The sequence below is a fragment of the Merops nubicus genome, unplaced genomic scaffold (genome assembly GCF_000691845.1).
Source record: "Merops nubicus isolate BGI_N331 unplaced genomic scaffold, ASM69184v1 scaffold22991, whole genome shotgun sequence".
NCBI classification, from domain to species: Eukaryota; Metazoa; Chordata; class Aves; order Coraciiformes; family Meropidae; genus Merops; species Merops nubicus.
This window is the reverse complement of record NW_008589335.1, coordinates 41,196-58,605: the sequence shown is the minus strand read 5'-3', so window position 1 is coordinate 58,605 and position 17,410 is coordinate 41,196. Positions and strand designations below refer to the sequence as shown.

At 40.0% G+C, this 17,410-nt stretch overlaps 2 protein-coding genes across 2 annotated transcripts in view; both read left to right on the top strand.

Moving 5' to 3' along the window:
• The window catches only part of LOC103781860 (dedicator of cytokinesis protein 2-like), a gene marked incomplete at its 5' end in the record, with an annotated part of 52,798 nt that extends 51,476 nt beyond the window's left edge, over window positions 1–1,322 (top strand). The window contains one exon of the mRNA XM_008949583.1: window positions 1,248–1,322. Coding sequence (XP_008947831.1) covers window positions 1,248–1,322 — 75 coding nt within the window. The remainder of the gene's footprint in view (window positions 1–1,247) is intronic.
• A 12,678-nt stretch (window positions 1,323–14,000) lies between these two features.
• On the top strand, window positions 14,001–16,105 carry FOXI1 (forkhead box I1). The gene is made up of 2 exons (XM_008949582.1): window positions 14,001–14,574; window positions 15,552–16,105. Exons 1-2 carry the CDS (start codon window positions 14,001–14,003, stop codon window positions 16,103–16,105), a joined length of 1,128 nt encoding a protein of 375 aa, XP_008947830.1.
• Window positions 16,106–17,410: the final 1,305 nt, after the last annotated feature.

Genomic DNA, 17,410 nt, shown 5'->3' with positions numbered 1-17,410 from the left:
GGGGGGGTGTTTTGGTTTTTTTACTTCTCTCGTCAGAGAGGGGAGTGGGAACTCCCGGGAAGCAGCAGTTTCCCTCCGGCTGTGCTGTGCAGGGCAGGGGTGTGCCTGGGTGGGGCTTCAGGGCAGGCTCAGCGCTGCACTACTGCAGCTGGCCCACAAGATGGCTCGTTTGACCCGCTCATCTCTCAGAGCTGCATTGCATAACGTTTAGTAGCAAAAGAGGAAAGCAATTATTTCCTGTTAATTCAATTACATCAGGCAGTTAGTGACATCCGAGTAAGGAAAGCCTAGACTATACGGCAACACATGCCCTGGGTGAGTCCATTTCTGGTGTCAGAGGTGCTCCTCTGTAAGGAGACACTGTCTTACGCTGAGTCACTAGTGTTGCTTGGCACAGATTGTCTTCGTTTGGAGTAGGAAACCCTTCACCCATTTCTGTGGAAACTTCACGAAATTGAAACTATTAAATTTAATGTATTGTTTGAAAGCAAAAATGTATATTCAGTGCAGATATTAAGATTCAGAAGTTTTAAAGTTTTCCTGTTTTTTTTTTTTCCAAGGAGGGTGACATTTAATCTGTCACACTACAGAATTTCATGTCATCTCTCTGCTGACCTTTCAAATAAAAGTTTGATTTTTTAAAAATTTTGTTGTTTCTGGTGACTAGGCTTTGTTTTCGCTCATTAGTTTCTTCAGTCTTTTAAAAAATACAGATAGTGCCTTCAGGGTCCACAGAACAATGTGTAGGAAAATCTGCATTCAAATATGTTCATAATCGTGTTTTACCCGTAGGAACAAGAATAACCTATTAATTTGAAGTCTGTAGGATTTCACTTATATGCAATTTATTGCATACTTGTTCTTTTCACACCTAGGACTCACAGCTTTTCATCATGATCTCATCCACACGCATTTAAATTTAAATAGCACATTAAATTAAAAGGACAAAATATCCTGTTTTACAAGTCTGAAGAAGAACTGGATAAAGCTGAAAATCCATTTGTGTAATGCTTTCACAGCATGATTGGAATCATGTGGACAGGTTTAAATACAGGTTTATGGTTTTGCAGGATAGAGAAATTAATTCAGGATATCCAGAATTTTGTCAACGTGGTTTTTTTTTTTTTTTTTTTTTTTCTTTAGCCACAACTTAAGGCCACAACCTAGTAATTAATAATACATCCAAATGAATCCAGTACAGAAGTAGTTGTATCATTTGGAACCCTGTCCCTCTGGTTTTTTTTCAGCGTATTTCCAGAGTTCTAGAAGATGGAAAGCAGTCTGTGGAGCATCACTTCAAGTCTTCGTCTACAGACCTGTAATTCTTCCTGTTATAAGACCACCTCTCAACCCAAAATAACATATACATCCTGTGTTAGACCCCTGTATGCTCTAAAGAAAGGCACTGGTAACATAGGTGGCTAATAGAAAATATGAACAGTATTCATTGGCTCTGATAAATTACTTGGGCTGCAGATACAGGAATAACATGAGAAGAAAATACTACAGGGTGTGCCTGGCAGGATCTGGAAGAGAAGTTCATTGAGTCTCTGGTTGTACAGTTCAGAGGGCATTGTGCATTCCCTTGGAACAAACCTTATTCCTGGGAAGAAGGACGTATTCAAAGGCTGTCCACAACACTTCCTGCATCATGTCAGACCCTGCTCTTCTCAAAGAGCATAAAGTTAAAATTTTGTGTGGCTTGTATAGACACACTCCAGCTATCTTTAAACTCTTGCTGGCAGTGTAGACAAGGCAACAAATGGCTCAGCACAAAAGAGCCACTGACAGTTTATTCTGTAGCTGTATTTGGATTTACAGTCCCCAGATCCCTCTGCTGCTCCCACCGCCCTGCTCCATATCCTCTGCCTTTCTCAGGGTGATGGCCACGGCTGTGACATCATATGCCCGAGTTATTTTCAGAACTGAGGCTGTTATTCTGAGACCATGCAAAAGTAGTTTTCCACATGTAAAACTTGCTATTACATCAAGCAGTATGATAAAGAAAAGCTGCATTTCCTGCTGTTCATCAATAAAATGTTAAAAAATTATTTCCCTTGAACCTTTCTCCTTGAAATCTCTAGATATCATCATATGTAAGGTAATAGCTTCTTACTGACAGCAAACAGAATCCTCTCAGTTCAAGTTTTCTGCTTTCCAAATTGATTTTCTGCGTCTTTGACTCATGAGGTACAGCTGGAAGATAATGCCTGATTGGCATGAAGCTAGACAGCACTGCAGGTCAGCATTTTGGGATTTTTTTATAACCTGTCAGTTCTTTCTAAAGGTAAGTACGTTATCCAAATATAAAGGTTTCTGAAAGGCAAACAATTTCCTTCACCCATCCCTTTGTTTCAGACACTTCTATAGCTTTATATTCATTAAGTAAAATATGATCACGCATAGTGTTGTGAATGGGAGAGACCAGCCTTGTTGCCACTTATGGATAGGGGAAAGGCAAAAAAGTTAGATTCACACCTTGCTGAGTGGTTGAATCAATGGAAAGATGTCTTGAGTTTGTTCTAAACACCTTTTCGTTCAGTGTGAATGATTTGTTTGATGAATTGAGACCTCTTTTTAAGTTGTCAGTGGGAAGCAGTTTTCTACAAAAATAATTAGTGATTATTTTCTGTGAGAAGTTTGAAATATTTGCCATTGGAATGAATACTGCACCAAGAAATACTTTTCACTAGAATAACCATAGACAGCAAAACAAAATGGGTCCAGTTTTAACCCTAACTATAGCGTTTGTTGGCATGGATACTGATAGACTTTCTGTTCAGTTTGGCTTTTGACAGGAACTTGATACTGTTTCTGAGGAAGCACAGAGGAGGATCAAAGCTTTCCTAGAAAAAAGCCTTGGCTAAATAAATTTGGTTATCTGTGACTGGGAGAAAGTAAATGGGTGAGGAGTGCATATTTAACATCTTGCTAACCTGGGGGAAGGAGAGGGAAGGTAGTCAGGCTGTCCTTAGATATTATTTGAAGATACATTCAAGAAATATTGATATCACCATATCAAAAGTATTTTAAAAGACAAGACTTGGTTCTACTGGAAACAAGAAAAGAATGATTTACTAACTGTTTATTCTTTGTAAGGATACCCGTATAAAAAGTTACCTTTTGTTTGTGTCTTGCAGCTGTTTTCATGTTATAGTGGAGTAAATGAATTTTAGCTCCACTACTTTTACTATAAATTATAATTAAAGTACTGTGATTCAAAATAAAACAGTACAATGAATGGAAGGGAAGGAAGAGCCCAGAAACAAATATCAGGAAGGCAGAAGTGCAATGTCTAAAGGATGTTTGGTGTTGAGTGTTTAGCTAGTGGTTCAAGATTCACCTTCTGTTTTGCTCAGGTTTTAGTATAATTTTTGATTAAGAGTTTAGATTTACACTTAATTTACCAAATATCAACAAAAATCTTATTAGTTGTACTATATCACAGATTGTCCGCTTCTTGGCAGCCCAGTTGTGGATCTGTTTCAAGCCTGAAATCCTAGAAACCAATTCTAAGCAGAAAAGCAAAATTTAAAAAAATTACTGCCAAGAACAGGGCATATGTGGAACTGGGAATTTAAGGATGTTTGGATAACAATCTCCACCCACTAACAAGTTTCCAGAAACAGTGAACCCTGACATTTAGTTCCTATAAACAATATAGTATGAAGAACAAGTGCTGCCCTGGGAAAATAAAGGGTGAGTATGGCAGCCTGGCAACGTCTGACTTAAAATGTAGGGGAGCATGGATTATTTCTGTCACAAGCTGACAGCACAGACGGTGCAGAACCTAGGGGTTTGATGTACTGTGAGGTGAAGCACAGAGGGCAGAAATTTACTCCAGGATAGGGCCAGGCTTTGGTTGCTGTCCCAGGGCATTAATGAACCAGGGGTGGCTTCATCATCCCACCACCGTGCAGCATGCAAGGTCAGAAAAACGTCTCTGGACACAACTATGTTTTCATTTGCTTTCTGTATCAGAGTTTATTTCCCTTCTTTTAGATGTTTCAAATAGTCTGGACAGGAGCAGTCTGACTCTCTGGATTGCATGACACCTGTGAGTCTGTAATAAGAAATTTGTCTGGCGTGGGGTGAGAAAGGCTGAGCGTGCAGCTGAGAGTTTCTGTGCTGGCCTGTGGGCAGCTGTGACACTGCCACAGTGCAAGGTGCAGCTAAGCTGCGTGCCGTGTCTGCTCTCTTAGCTGGATGTCTGAACTTACACCCAGGGAAAGTCTGAACTTACACCCAGGGAAACTCTGGTGGAGCGCAGCACGACACTAGTGCCAGGGTCTAGCTCCAGAAGAGCTGCGGCATCACTGCTGCGTAAGGTCTGGCCATAGGCAGCAAATGGTTGCTTTCTGCTACAACAAGTTATTCTGGAGTATTCTGTAATTAACTTGGGTATCCAGCCTGCTCTTGTATGTGTTGTGTAGTGATACTATAAGTACTCATTATGAGATTGTGACTTAATTATTAATTTTTTGGAGGAAGTTAATGCTCTTAAAATTTCAATCAAAAATAACTGGTGTGAGCAATAGGAAAGAGTTCAGGGTATAAGTCAGTAAGGATCGAGTTTCTGAGCAGGAAGGAGAGTTTTATTAAAGATTTTACAGACCTTAGGAACACATTGTGTTCTTGAACTGAGAATTAATGTGTGATAGACCTGTGCATTTGTTGCAGGTACTGCTTGACATAGAACTTTTGATCTGTATCACGTGCAGTCTGTAATCTTTTTTATTAGACAATGGAAATTGTGGGTGATGAGAATTATAGTATGGCTTGGGTTGGAAAAGACCTTGAAGGTCGCCTAGTTCCAGCCCTCAGTGAGGGTGATGGGTGGCCTATTACTTATTTTGTTTGGAGTCCACAGACACTTTAGGCATCTTTGATCTTTGTTTTCAATTTCCTTGTTGATAGTGTTTAGTCTGGCTTTTTCTTTAGTTCTCAGATTGGTTTCACCAAGTCCCTCACCTTCCTTGAAAGACTCATTAAGGCAGGATTCTCACTCTCTGGAGAGGATGGAATTCTTTTCTAATTTCAGAAGTGCAGAATTTTAAATTAGCGATTTTCTCCTTTTCCAGCTTTTTCATAGTTGATAGAAGGTCATGACAAACAAGTTAAATCAACTCAGGACAGTCTGTTAAACTAAAGGCAGTTCAACACTACGTAAGTACGTTTTACTGGGTATGTTACTCATGCGTTACATGGACATTAGCTGTAGTAGTGTAGAAGACCATGTGAGTCTGGAACGTGTCCAATTTCACCATGTTTTAGCTGAAGGAACCTGGTGCCACCCTGGTCTTTGAACAACAGAATTTCTATAATCGACATGGTGGACTATTCTGCATTCCGTATGAGATTTGAGATGCAGAGACACTTTGCTCCCACAGTTACTAATACAGGGAAGCTATAGTGGAATAACAAAGGAATTTTTTTCTCCATTTGGAGGACATCAAGTAGCCAGAGTAGTGATGAGGAGGAGCTGTGAGCACCAGCTACTATATTCTACTCAGTGTTTGCAGGCAGTAGAGCAGTTCCTAACCTGAACTGGCAAAAAGCAATAAACCTGTGCCAGGCGCTTGTTCACAGCTCTTAGAAGTAGGGAATGGGTAGACAGGTTAATGTTTTTGTGTCATATTTCTAAAGTTACTGGAACTTCAACCACAAACTGGATTCAGAGATTGTGTGGGTCTCTTCAAGACTTTTGATATTCACTGCTTTTGTTGTTTGGCTGTTTTGCTGCTTGCTACATTGCTAGTGGCAATGTTGGAGCAGACTCATTCGTTCAAAATGAGTTGAAGGTATGTGCAAGGAATCCCCATGGATGAATGATGCTGGGAAACTGCTGAGAAAGTGTACGTAGATTATTTGACCTGATCAGTTTGAATATGAAATCTCTTAGTCATTTAACAACCGATGGCAAGTAAATCACACAGTGCATTCTATACTCAGTGTCATAATGAGCTTTGACACTGACTGTACTAATGAGCATGAATTTCTGCTTTGGACAAGGATAAATCTCTATTTGATTATATAATTATATTTTATTATGTATTTATAACTATACAGATTCTGAATTGAAGCTGCTTACTAATGTCACTATATTACAGCAGCTCTATCATGTCTGTCTGATTATCAAGGGATTCTTATTTCAGCCCAAGTAAGAGCAATGGAAACATCTTTGAAATACTGATATAACTGAAACCACTAACAACCTGTTGAGCTCCCAGGTAGGTCTGTTCTACCCTAGTCATGAGTTGAAGGAACTTCTAAACAAGAAAAGCTGTTAAATGTGTTCCTAAAATAGCATGGTAAGACAGAAGATGGGTTGGTTTGTTATTAAATCTGGTTTCCGTTTGAGTCAGCTGAGGTCCAGGATTGTGTTTCAAGCCATCTAATCACATGATTCTCTATGATAACTTGCTCTTCCACTTTAAAGGGTTTAGCTTAACTATCATGAAAAGACCAAAAGATCCATTTTTTATTCCAGCTTCAGTGCAGAGCTATTTAACAGATGAAACATTTATCCTAGAGGCTGGTTATGTATATGGCAACATCAATGGGAACCGTCTAGAACTAGGGCATTCTCTTCAAACTGAACGCATAGGTCAGTTCTCCAGAGTGTAGAAAAATAGAAGGAATAACTTAGCCAAACACAGGATCCTTCTCACAGAGAATCAAGAGAACTCAGCCAATTCAAAGCCAAATCATCTTTTGTGTCATCCCTTTCTTAAAAAAACATTTCTGAGGAGGGAGGAAAATTTAAACAGTGTAAGGATCCTTCCTCTCATTAATTTTTAGAGGAGTATCTGTCCCTCTTGTTACATAAAACTTTTTTTTTCCATGGAGTGTGGAAACTTCCATGAAAAAAGGTTGCAGCCATCTCGTATCCTGGATGCCTTTGTGTAGTCACTAGTATAGTACTTACTTATATTTGCTTCTGAATTCATTCTTGCTCTTAGACATTCTTAGACATTCAAAGTCCTTTTCAGAGGGAATATTGAGCAACATTCCAGGGGCTGCCCTCAGTTGTAAGGACTTCAGCATTGGCAGTAGTTACTGCTGTGGAGTGAGGAGAGTAGCTGTTCTTTATTGGCTCAGTCTGTATTTCCTATTCTGATTTGCTATCATGATGCACTGTGTGCTAAACATTAACACTGTAAACGAATAATTGCTCTGCAAACAAACCTCAGGTGGGCTGTGGATTTCACAAACTTCAAAATGTTAGATAAATTTAATCATGGTTATAAAGTGAGGACATTTTGACCTTATTGGGTATTTTTCATAGATGTATCCCCTTTCAGTGGTTTGGATTTTTTTTTTCCTTCCAGGATAGTAGGAAGCTCCACTGTGCCATGAGTGATCCTTTGTATGGTTGAGCCTAGAAAGAGACAGCCGCCGTGAGTGGCTGTGATGGAACAAATAGGGTTTCTGTGTTGATGTTTTCTTCATGAGTGTTAGTGTGTGCTGCAGCTCCATGTGTTCAATTATGCATGTGGGTATTCAGCCTGCACTTACTAACAGATTAATTTGAGAGGCATGAATGATTTCTCATTCACTGTTAACACTTCACAGGCCTTCCCATTAACTTGGGTTAGTTCAGATGATGGTAGGTGGCTGTTGATGGTATTACAATGGATTTAAATAGTGGTTGACTCAAAAGGCACAGGAAAGGTGATGAGGGTCAGAAAACAGTCATTTTAAGGTATCTATGCCCTGAGTTGGCAGGCCAGCACCCAAGAAAAGAGACTTATCTAGGTGAAGTAGTAGGTATCTTCCTGTAACTAGAAAAAGTCAAAAAAACCTCCATGTTTGCTCACACATCTTTATACCTGAGAAAACAGCCATGGATAGAGTTGGTTTAGATGCAGCTCCTTTAGCTAGGAATGTTGTACTTTATCATAAAATAAACCATGTTATGGTTAGATACCTGGATTCTACAGATACTGAGTAATGTGACGTCTTTGCTACATGACTTCAGTTGTTTAAACACACTCAGAAATGCCTCAGGAGTGCTTAGAGACACACTCAGTAGTACTAATGCACAATGCCTGAATTTGTATAATTAAACAACTGCATGTAGACTTCTTTCACAAGACATGGAGACAATACCACTGGAGAGCAGTACTGGAAAATAAAAGAGCAGAGGAAACTAGTAGAAAAAAAAAAAAAAAAGAAAAAAAAAAGGCGTGAGTCTCTAAACTGACCAAAATTTCTGCACAGAATTTCAAAGCAAACACGGGATTCTAATATTAAAAAGTTAATACCATTGGTTATTTTTACAGATCCCGGACTTACAAATCTAGAGCTATGTAATATTCTAAGGGAACAACGATCATGCCAGTAGAAAAACTTGTTGCTGCCTTAAGTTATCTTTAGGGCAGATCCAGACTACTTTGATACATTTTCAAAAATTGTCACTAGGGGGAGGTAAGTAGTTGTGATAATTTGTCCATATAATGCAACTCAAACTACTGATCCATCTGCCCAGGTACCAGCAACACCAAAGTGGAGCAACTGGAAGTGCAAGAATTATTAACACAGTAAATCACCCTATTCACAAGTTACATGATCTTAGTTTACTGCAGTTAAACCCTGGTTACATTTAAACAACGTGAAGTTTATCTGTGTCTGTGTGTGTCCAAAGAGTAGTTCACTGCATTTGTACCAATTCTCTTATCAGTTTTAGTTGCTAATTAATTTTCATGAAGTGTTAGTGTTATGCAAGTACCAAAGGATGTAGTATACTGTGAACTAAATGTTAAAAAAAAAAAAAAAAAATTGTTTTCTGAAAAATCTTGTTTCTAAAGTAATGTATTCTCAACAAGATCTTCATTTAAACTGTGGAGTGGGAGGAGCTGGTTTATCTCTACAAGCAAATACCTTGGTGCTGAAATCTGACTGAAACGGAAGTGTTAGCATGTTGCTCTTTTTTCTTTGTAGAAATCCTGTTGTGCATCTCGTTGAAATAGCCAAGAATTTAAACTTTGAGGGGTTTTGTAAAGGTATACAGGCTAATTTCCTTGGTAAACACAACTGATGTTCACTATCACAAACAAATATTTAGTGGCAAAAATAGAAGAATAAGCAGATATCTGCAATAGACAAGTGTTTCAGCTGTTCAGAAGCTGGTAGCAGTAGGGTGTCGAAGTATGATTGACTGAGGTATCTATATTTGTACTTATTTCCAGTAACTGAGAGACAGCTTAGATTCTATAATGAGAGGAATTTGTTGCAGAATCTCTCCGTGTCTGGTTTAGGCCGTTGTAGGGCTGAGCATGTCAGTGTGTCCAACTGCAGCAGATCCCATGGGAGCCATAGGTAGCCAAATGGAAGCTATAGATTCTTTTCTGCTTATGGGCTGTCATGACTAATGCATAAGTCAGGGGACACCTAATCCTCCTACCGTGTTACAAGTTGGTGAGGTGATGGAAGGCCTTTGCTGAAGCAGGCGTTATGACTACTTTTATTATCATAGTTCTCATGGTCAAAAAGCAGCTACTAGCCCTTGTAAGGTTTTACAGTCTTCTAAAGCCCTAGTTATAAAGTTGCTTTAAAAATCCACAGTGGTTGTGTTCTGAAAGACTTAAAAAGTCAAAGGGCATTCTAGCATTGCAGCATTTATGGCAGAGATCCAAATGATACTGCCTTTTCCATTAATTTAATGTTCAACCCACATTTCTAGAAATAAAGCTCAGTTCCCTTGTTTTGCAATACTGTATTTTACATTTCCTCTGCTTTTGTAATGGCCTTGAGATGACATTGTTTTGCCTACTACACCTTCTTTCTTCTGATGGTGTGTTTTATTTTGTGCATACGTTGGGCAGATGTTTATTAGACTAAGTCATGAAGATTTCGGCAAGTAGTCTATCAGACAACTGAGAATATAGATAATTTGTCAGCATATGAAAATGTCTTACCAATGGGTACTGAACTGGTTCTGAATGCAGTGTTTGAATTGCTTGAAACAAGGTGGGTTGCATGGAACTCTGAGTTGTATGTGAACTCTTTCCTTTTAAAAACAATTTTTACTAATATCTTGTACCAACTTCTCTTCAACAGCTGTGCTAATACACTGTGATTGGGATTATACAGAATGTCAACATCAAAGGCTAAAGCTTCATATTCATTAAAATTAGATCTCTGCACCATGGGATTATCTGGCAATAGGTGTCGTGATCTGGATCACATGTAAACAGCCAATTTCGTTTCTGACTAATTAGCTGAAGTACATGACGTGGAGTGCTGTATGTACGTTTGCTGTATGAGGGACAGATGATGTGCAATATGTTGCAAGGTTTGCCAGGATGAAGTTACCACTACAAAATGCTGAACTTGTTTGAGCCATTGGAGTGGGTTTATCTGTGTTGTAATTGGCATCGTGCAGGCAAGGTGCTTTTGATCTAAGTGCTCTTAAAACTGTCATATTATGAAACAGTGTGAGGACCTAAAGATGCTTATGAGACTAGCAGGTATCATGTTTTATTTTGCTTTATCATTTAAAAAAATTCAGTTAAAAAGGTAGTTAGGAGGATCTCAGCCAAAATATTGCAGAAGTGTAGAGAGTTCCCCATGTTATTCTCTACCTTTTGACCCCTGTGCTCTTGCTTCCTGCTGTGGTGCTGGTGTATAAGTGGTTCTCCCAAGTCACTGCATTTCCCAACTGCTCAATGTATAGGTTACGTTGGAGCCTAAGTGAAAATGCTGAGGTATCCCAGTTCTAATTAAATTAGTTGGAAAGTTTCATAACACAAGATTTCAGACAATTATGATTTCCCGTACAAAAGGGCAATCAGCATTAAGAAATATTTGTGTCTATAACTGCTGGAGTAGAGGGAAACATGGGAACTGACCTAAAAAACTTATGGAGAACAGTTCTGCAGGGGCTTGGCCTTGACCTTGCAGATTTTGGAGTTTCACTTATGAAACTGAGAGAAGCAAATATTCATATGACAGAAGAGTTGACAACCATCTTTGGTTTAACAACAATCTATGGCTGATCAGGCTTTCAACTACTCGTAGAGACATGCGCCGAGTGCTGTGAAGCACTGTCCTATAATAAAATGGAGGGTTAAAAACATGACGTCTCCTGCCTACAAAAACCTCACCAAACCAAATGCATTTGGAAGTATGGATTACTAAACTATGAATCCAGCATCAGCCTCCTTTTTATTTCTAGACTTTTTCAGCCCTGAGTGTGATCTGTTGCATAGCTTGGTCAGCATATCGCCTTTTCCCAGTCTGTTTATACAGAAATCTTTCTTCTCCTTTCTCCACTTGTGGGATTGCCACCTTCTCCTCCCAGCCTTGCCAAGATCAGGAGTCATAGTGGTGAGCAACCCAGGGCAGTATTCTTGGCTGGGCTGAACTCAGCCCTGCTGAGCATCCACAGCTTTGTTGTAGGCAGAAAGCCACAGCTGTCTTTGTGCTGCTGAAGGCAGTCCTTGCCATTCTTCACCTCAGCCCTTGCTTCACTTTGTTCCGTGCAATACTTTGCTCAGGTGCCACATTGAGCTAGGTCTGGTAGTAACATGCACTCAGTCAGCTGCAGAGCACAGCCAGGGGCTGACCTTACCTAAAATGCACTGCACCAAAACTTCCTACAGGTGAATTTGCTGAGGACATTTTACAACATTCATCAGTCTCTGGTTGCAGAAGTAATATTTTCTTCCTTTGTAAAGCCTGGCATATTTTCAAAACGTGTATTCACTCAGCACCCACTTCAGTGTATTTTAACTAACTACACATGCAGAGCACCTCAGGGAATAAGTATTTAAATGCCATTCGTCCAAGTCCACAATGCAGCTAGGTGAATTTTTACTTCCTCTAATAAATGAACCCTGAGCAGTAAGAAGTTTACAAGGTTTTTTTCTTGTTCTCAGGTTTTTTTTTTTGGCAAAAATGCAATTTGTTGAGAAGATAAGAAATTTCTTGTTTTCTTTTTATACTGTATTCTGGGTCTTAGTTCACTGTAAAAATAATTCCTGGTTTTATTCATTTGGGCATTTGGAATGGCATGTTTTGTTCCATTGACTCTTCTGTAAATAATGGGGGGTTTTATTAGCAGTATTTGTACCATTAATATTTGCAGGATTGCATGTATACTTTTTAAATATAGCTGTATATCACTAAGCTAATTACGAAGCTGTAGGCAATGTTGCTCAAGATCATTTCAGATAGCTTTCATGAGGAGGGCATTGTACTCACAGGTACTTCCTGAAAAATGAATTACCATTTGGTTTTCTGTCCAAGTCACCTTTTGCACAGCAGTTGACACTTAGAAAATAAGTCATCCTGTGCTGTTCCACTTAGCTTTTTTTCTGTTTACCATGTATCTCTGCATAGGCTACTTAGCATTTACAAACTCTGAACTCTGTCACACAAATTAAAGTAGCAACTTGCTTGTCTGTAGTTGTACTACAAATGGTTTGATGTGCAGTGGAAGCATGTATTTTTCAAGTAGCAGCTGTAGAGATGCATTTCTGAGCTGGCAAATAGGCTAGCTTGTCACACGGTACTCACTGCACCGGTTGTATTCCCAGTGAAATTTTTTTCCTTACCTTTCAAAGAATCAACAGTATGAATATGACCCTGGTGGAGCTGTAATGCTTACCAAGGGGGCAGGGCATCCTGGTGATGCCACAGCACGAACAATTAAGTAAAATGGTGAATGTATGACAAAGCAGGAAAGTGCCTGATAAAGCCAGGAATTCAAATCTACAAGTCAAAACTCGTGTTTCTGCAGAAATTATGGGACTAGAGCCATCTTAAAGGCCTTGTCATACCAAGACTTTCTTTAATTGCTTGGGTTGTTAAAGTTGAGCTAAGTTCCAAATATATCTATGTGCCTTAAACATAATAAAAAAATGCAAATAACTCTTATGCAGGGGACTGCATCTGTGCTTTTAACTACAGTGTGGTGTTCCCTGCAGTGACAGAGCTGTAAGAACTGTCCTTATTCTGAAAGAGGTGTTGATGAGATTGCAGCTCTGCTTTTCCCTCCTTCGGAAGCGCAGGGTGTCAGGCAAGGCACTAAGTATTTTTCCAAGTCATAAAAAGGCTAGAGGTTTTTCCCTGTTAGTTAATTCTAAGGAATCAACTTCTGTCTGTATATAAATGAAATTACTGGAAATGAGCTGAAAGGAGCTGTGCTGAACACTGCCTCTCTCCTGTTTGGAAAAACTGCTAAGAGGTTTTATGAGCTCTCTGCACCAGTCACGCAGCAAAAAGGAAGCAGCAAATAATGATTTCCCATCTCAATTCACCAATTTAAGCTCTAAAGAAAGGTTTGATGATTAAGCTTTTTTTTTTTCCCCTCACAAGATTAGTCCTTACTTTAGGGAGTAATTCCATTTATATCACTAAGATTACTCACGTGAGTAACCAGCTACAGAATTTGCCTGTAGCACTCTGGGTGCCTAGAGGGAAGTACAAGCAACTCTGCAATTAAAATTACAGAAAGAAAAGGAGGTCTGACCTTTTCTTTCTTTTTTTTTTTCTTTTAATTTTTTTTTTTAAAAGTATATATATTTATACACCTACTGTTCATTGACAAGTGACAATGGCTTTTGCATTCTGAGTTGTTACTAGCAGCAGCACAAAATGGGTTTCATTAAAAAGAAAAACAAATGCTAAAGCCTCATTGTGAAAGGCAGAAAGAGGAGAATCTCTGATTAGGGGTTTTAACTTCAAGGCACCCTAGGCTTTCTTTATGTGCATCACATTAGTGGAAAATTCCTTCATTCATTTGAGAAGATAAAGAGTAGTAACTCTCACGTTTGGTTGATGTGACATCAATGACTGGCTGGGACTGCCAGCATTCCAAATAGGATATCGTCCTCATCTGCAGCCACTCAGGGCTGTGGGGTGGAGCCTGGAGCACGAGCTGGAGCCTTTACAGGTGCATAAGTAGGTAGGGAAGGGCACGGGGGATGCACCTGTCCCGGGAAAGCAGCACTAGTGCAGGTGTGGCACCACGCACCAGCTGCCTGTGTTAGAGCATGAGCTCCTTTGATCTGCACGCACACTCTCCACCACGCTGCAGCCCCCAGTTTCCAAATATTGGACAAGAACCTCCAGAGATGAGTATCTACTATGAGAACTTTTTCCATCCACAGAACATCCCTAGTCCACAGCGACCAAGCACCTTTGAGACAACAGATTACAACGCTACTCCCAATCCTTACCTCTGGCTAAATGGACCTTCCATCACCCCACCACCGTATCTCCCAGGATCCAATGCTAGTCCCTTCATTCCTCAGTCTTATGGGATGCAAAGGCAGCTCTTGCCCAACATGCATGGATTGGGAGGAACTGACCTTGGCTGGCTTCCTCTTCCATCCCAAGAAGAGCTTATGAAGTTGGTTAGACCACCTTACTCCTACTCTGCACTTATTGCCATGGCTATCCATGGAGCTCCCGAAAAGAGGCTGACTCTCAGTCAGATCTACCAATATGTGGCTGACAACTTCCCGTTTTATAACAAAAGCAAAGCTGGCTGGCAGAACTCCATACGCCACAACTTGTCTCTCAACGACTGCTTCAAGAAGGTGCCCCGAGATGAAGATGACCCAGGTATAGCTCTCTCCTCATCTCTTTACCTCCTCTAATTTAACTTGATTAATTTAAGAATGCCTAATACATTGTAAAGAGGCAGAAGAGCCTGGCTGTGGGACATAAACATGGGAGCTCTTCTACTTCCATCGGTCTGACCTAGAAGGCAGCTATGCACAGTTGAGGTCTGAATCAGTGCTGCTGTTAAATCTCTGCAGGGAAGGGGGTTCTCTGAGAACTAAGCAGTGTGCTGAGCGTGAGGCTCAGCAAGTACTGGAGCAGTTCAAAATTCATTTACTGCAATTCATATGACTTATGTCAAACTTAACTGGGAATTAATGGAAAGAGGATAAGGCAAACTGAGATTTGTCAAAGAAATCCAGTGGCTTTAGGGAGTCAGCAATAACTGTCAAGAGGAGAGCAGGCTGTTTCTCTTTTCTTTGTTTCGAATAACATTTTGCTTGGAATCACGCCTCTGCCATTTCCAACCTGTCAGGTTGTTCATTTATTTATTGCTTTATATCAATAGCTCTTTAGAAACACTGGGAACATTTAAAAAAATGTACAATTATGCTGCTACAGAGGGAAAAAAGTCTGGTTCTATCTTGTTAGAAACCTACCCTACCCCACTGAATCTGGAGGAGCAACCCATTATGGGGCTTGATTACTCTCTGCTGTAAGTTCAGAGAACCAGGTATACACTGAAAACCTCCTTCTTTCAACAAGAAAACAAAACCAAAAAGACCTCCCAGTGGCTCCACTTCTAATTTTACTTGTGTGAAGGATCAGGGGTAAAGGTTACAGCCCAAAACTTTACACTTCTTCCTAAATTCAACAGACTTCTGCTTTCGTGTGATCAAAAAATACCCACGTTCTTGGCTCATGCAATTTTCTGTTTCTGTGAAATGAGAGAAAGGTTGTAAAGTCCTAGACGACTGTTCTTTGCTGTCTATGTGCATATTTTTAAACTACAAATGCACTTCTGTCCCCTTCGACAGGAAAAGGGAATTACTGGACTCTGGACCCAAACTGTGAAAAGATGTTTGACAATGGAAACTTTCGCAGGAAGAGGAAAAGGAAATCTGATGTTGGGGCTAGTGCTGCCACTCTTGTGCCTGAGAAATCAGAGGATGGTGCCCTGACTGGCAGCCCCAAAGCTGCAGAACATCAGGATATCTTGGAAAACTCATCACCTGGGACTGATGCTTCACCTGAGAAAGGGTCTCCACCCCCATCTTCCAGCAGCCCATGCCTCAGTAATTTCCTCTCCAGTATGACTGCGTACGTTAACAGCTCTAACTCAGGGAGCCGCTCGGTGCCTTTGGGACTCAGCTCTGAACCCATTGACAAAATGGGGCAGAGTATGGTGGGATTTAACTCCTACTCTCCACACTCTAATATCCCCAGTCATGGTGTGGGAGAGTGGTCCAGTTCTGTGCCTTCCAGCCATCTTGGCTACAGCAACTCTGTGCTCAACCAGTTTAACACCCATTTTTACAGCAGTATCAGCACGAACAACACGCTGTATTCCAGGGAAGAAACAGAGGTTTAAATCAAGGATTCTAAGACACCAAATACAGCTGTTTGTGAGAGGAAGTGATCTGTGGGCAGATGATTAGCATTAGCCCCCAGTCTCTAGGATCCACGGTGCAGCCTGCCTTATGACAGCCACAAACTTGTTATCCATTATACTTACTCAAAGCACAAACACTCCACATTTGGCAGCTTCACATTCGAAATCAGGGATCATAACAGCAAGAGCAGTGAAGAGTTCTCCTGAGACACTGTCTTTATATTGCTGCCAACCATGGTCCTCTACAGACATCCTTGAGATATTACTGTGTGCCTTAGCCATGAAGCTTTTTCTGCCACGGTAACTAATATTGCCATGCTTTTCAAATTCTCATGGAAATATGGTTATTTCCAGATAGCATCTCTTGCTGATAAAGGCTGCCTGTAGTAGACATGCTTAGCAAGCGTTATTTGGCCAAAGCTGAAGGACCAGTAATAAAAATTACTGTATATTGAGTAGCAACCAACACTTGAGTGGTGAATGCTCTCTTTGGGTTTCTCTCATAGTAGTGCAGACGTTGTCTAAGTGTTGATCCCCTTTCCGCCCCGAGGGGAGTACGGCTGTTGAAGCAAGCTGCTGTCATCATGGACACAACAATCATTTCAAAACCAAAGGGGAGCATAAAAAAACATAGTGGAATTGTCTTCTCCTGGTGCAGCTGCGTCTTGAAGTTTTCAGTTCTAATTACAGGGTCTTTTTTTTTTTCTTACCCTTCCAGACCTATTCACATAAGGAAAATGGGATGTGTTCTGAATTATATATAAAATACATGTGTTTTCTAAGAAGAAAACACATTTATTCTGTCTTAGCATTCTCCATTAATCATTTCTACTTGAGTAGAGATTTTGCATATCGAGGAGGGATGGAGAGTGAAGAAGAAAGTAGAGGTAGAAAGTTTAACTGGCTCTGAAGTTCAATTCCAAGGGCTGGCTCTTTCAAATTGTCAATTGTTTATATTGCAAAAGTCGCTGTACTGTATTTTTTTCATTTTGTAAAAATTCCATCCTTTTTTTTCGTTGTGTAAATCTTAGAAATAAAGGTGTTTGGGTTTTTTTTCCTATACTCTACTGTAGCCATAAAAAAAATTTCAAAATATATGAAGTTTTTTTCAAGGCAAGATTTGGATCAAGTTCCATGTTTATGTAGAGTAGATAGTCTGCAACATGTATAGACAAGAAGCTTAACTGTTCACACCTAGGCACGTACCAGACTTTTGGAATGGCAGAAAACATATTAATGCATTGTAACAGATACAATTTTGTCTTGACTTTTTTTTTTTTTTTT

Coding starts and splice junctions, on each gene's coding strand:
- FOXI1 (XM_008949582.1), top strand. CDS start 14,001: ATGAGCTCCTTTGATCTGCACGCACACTCTCCACCACGCTGCAGCCCC. Junction 14,575..15,551: donor CCGAGATGAAGATGACCCAG/GTATAGCTCTCT, acceptor CCCCTTCGACAG/GAAAAGGGAATTACTGGACT.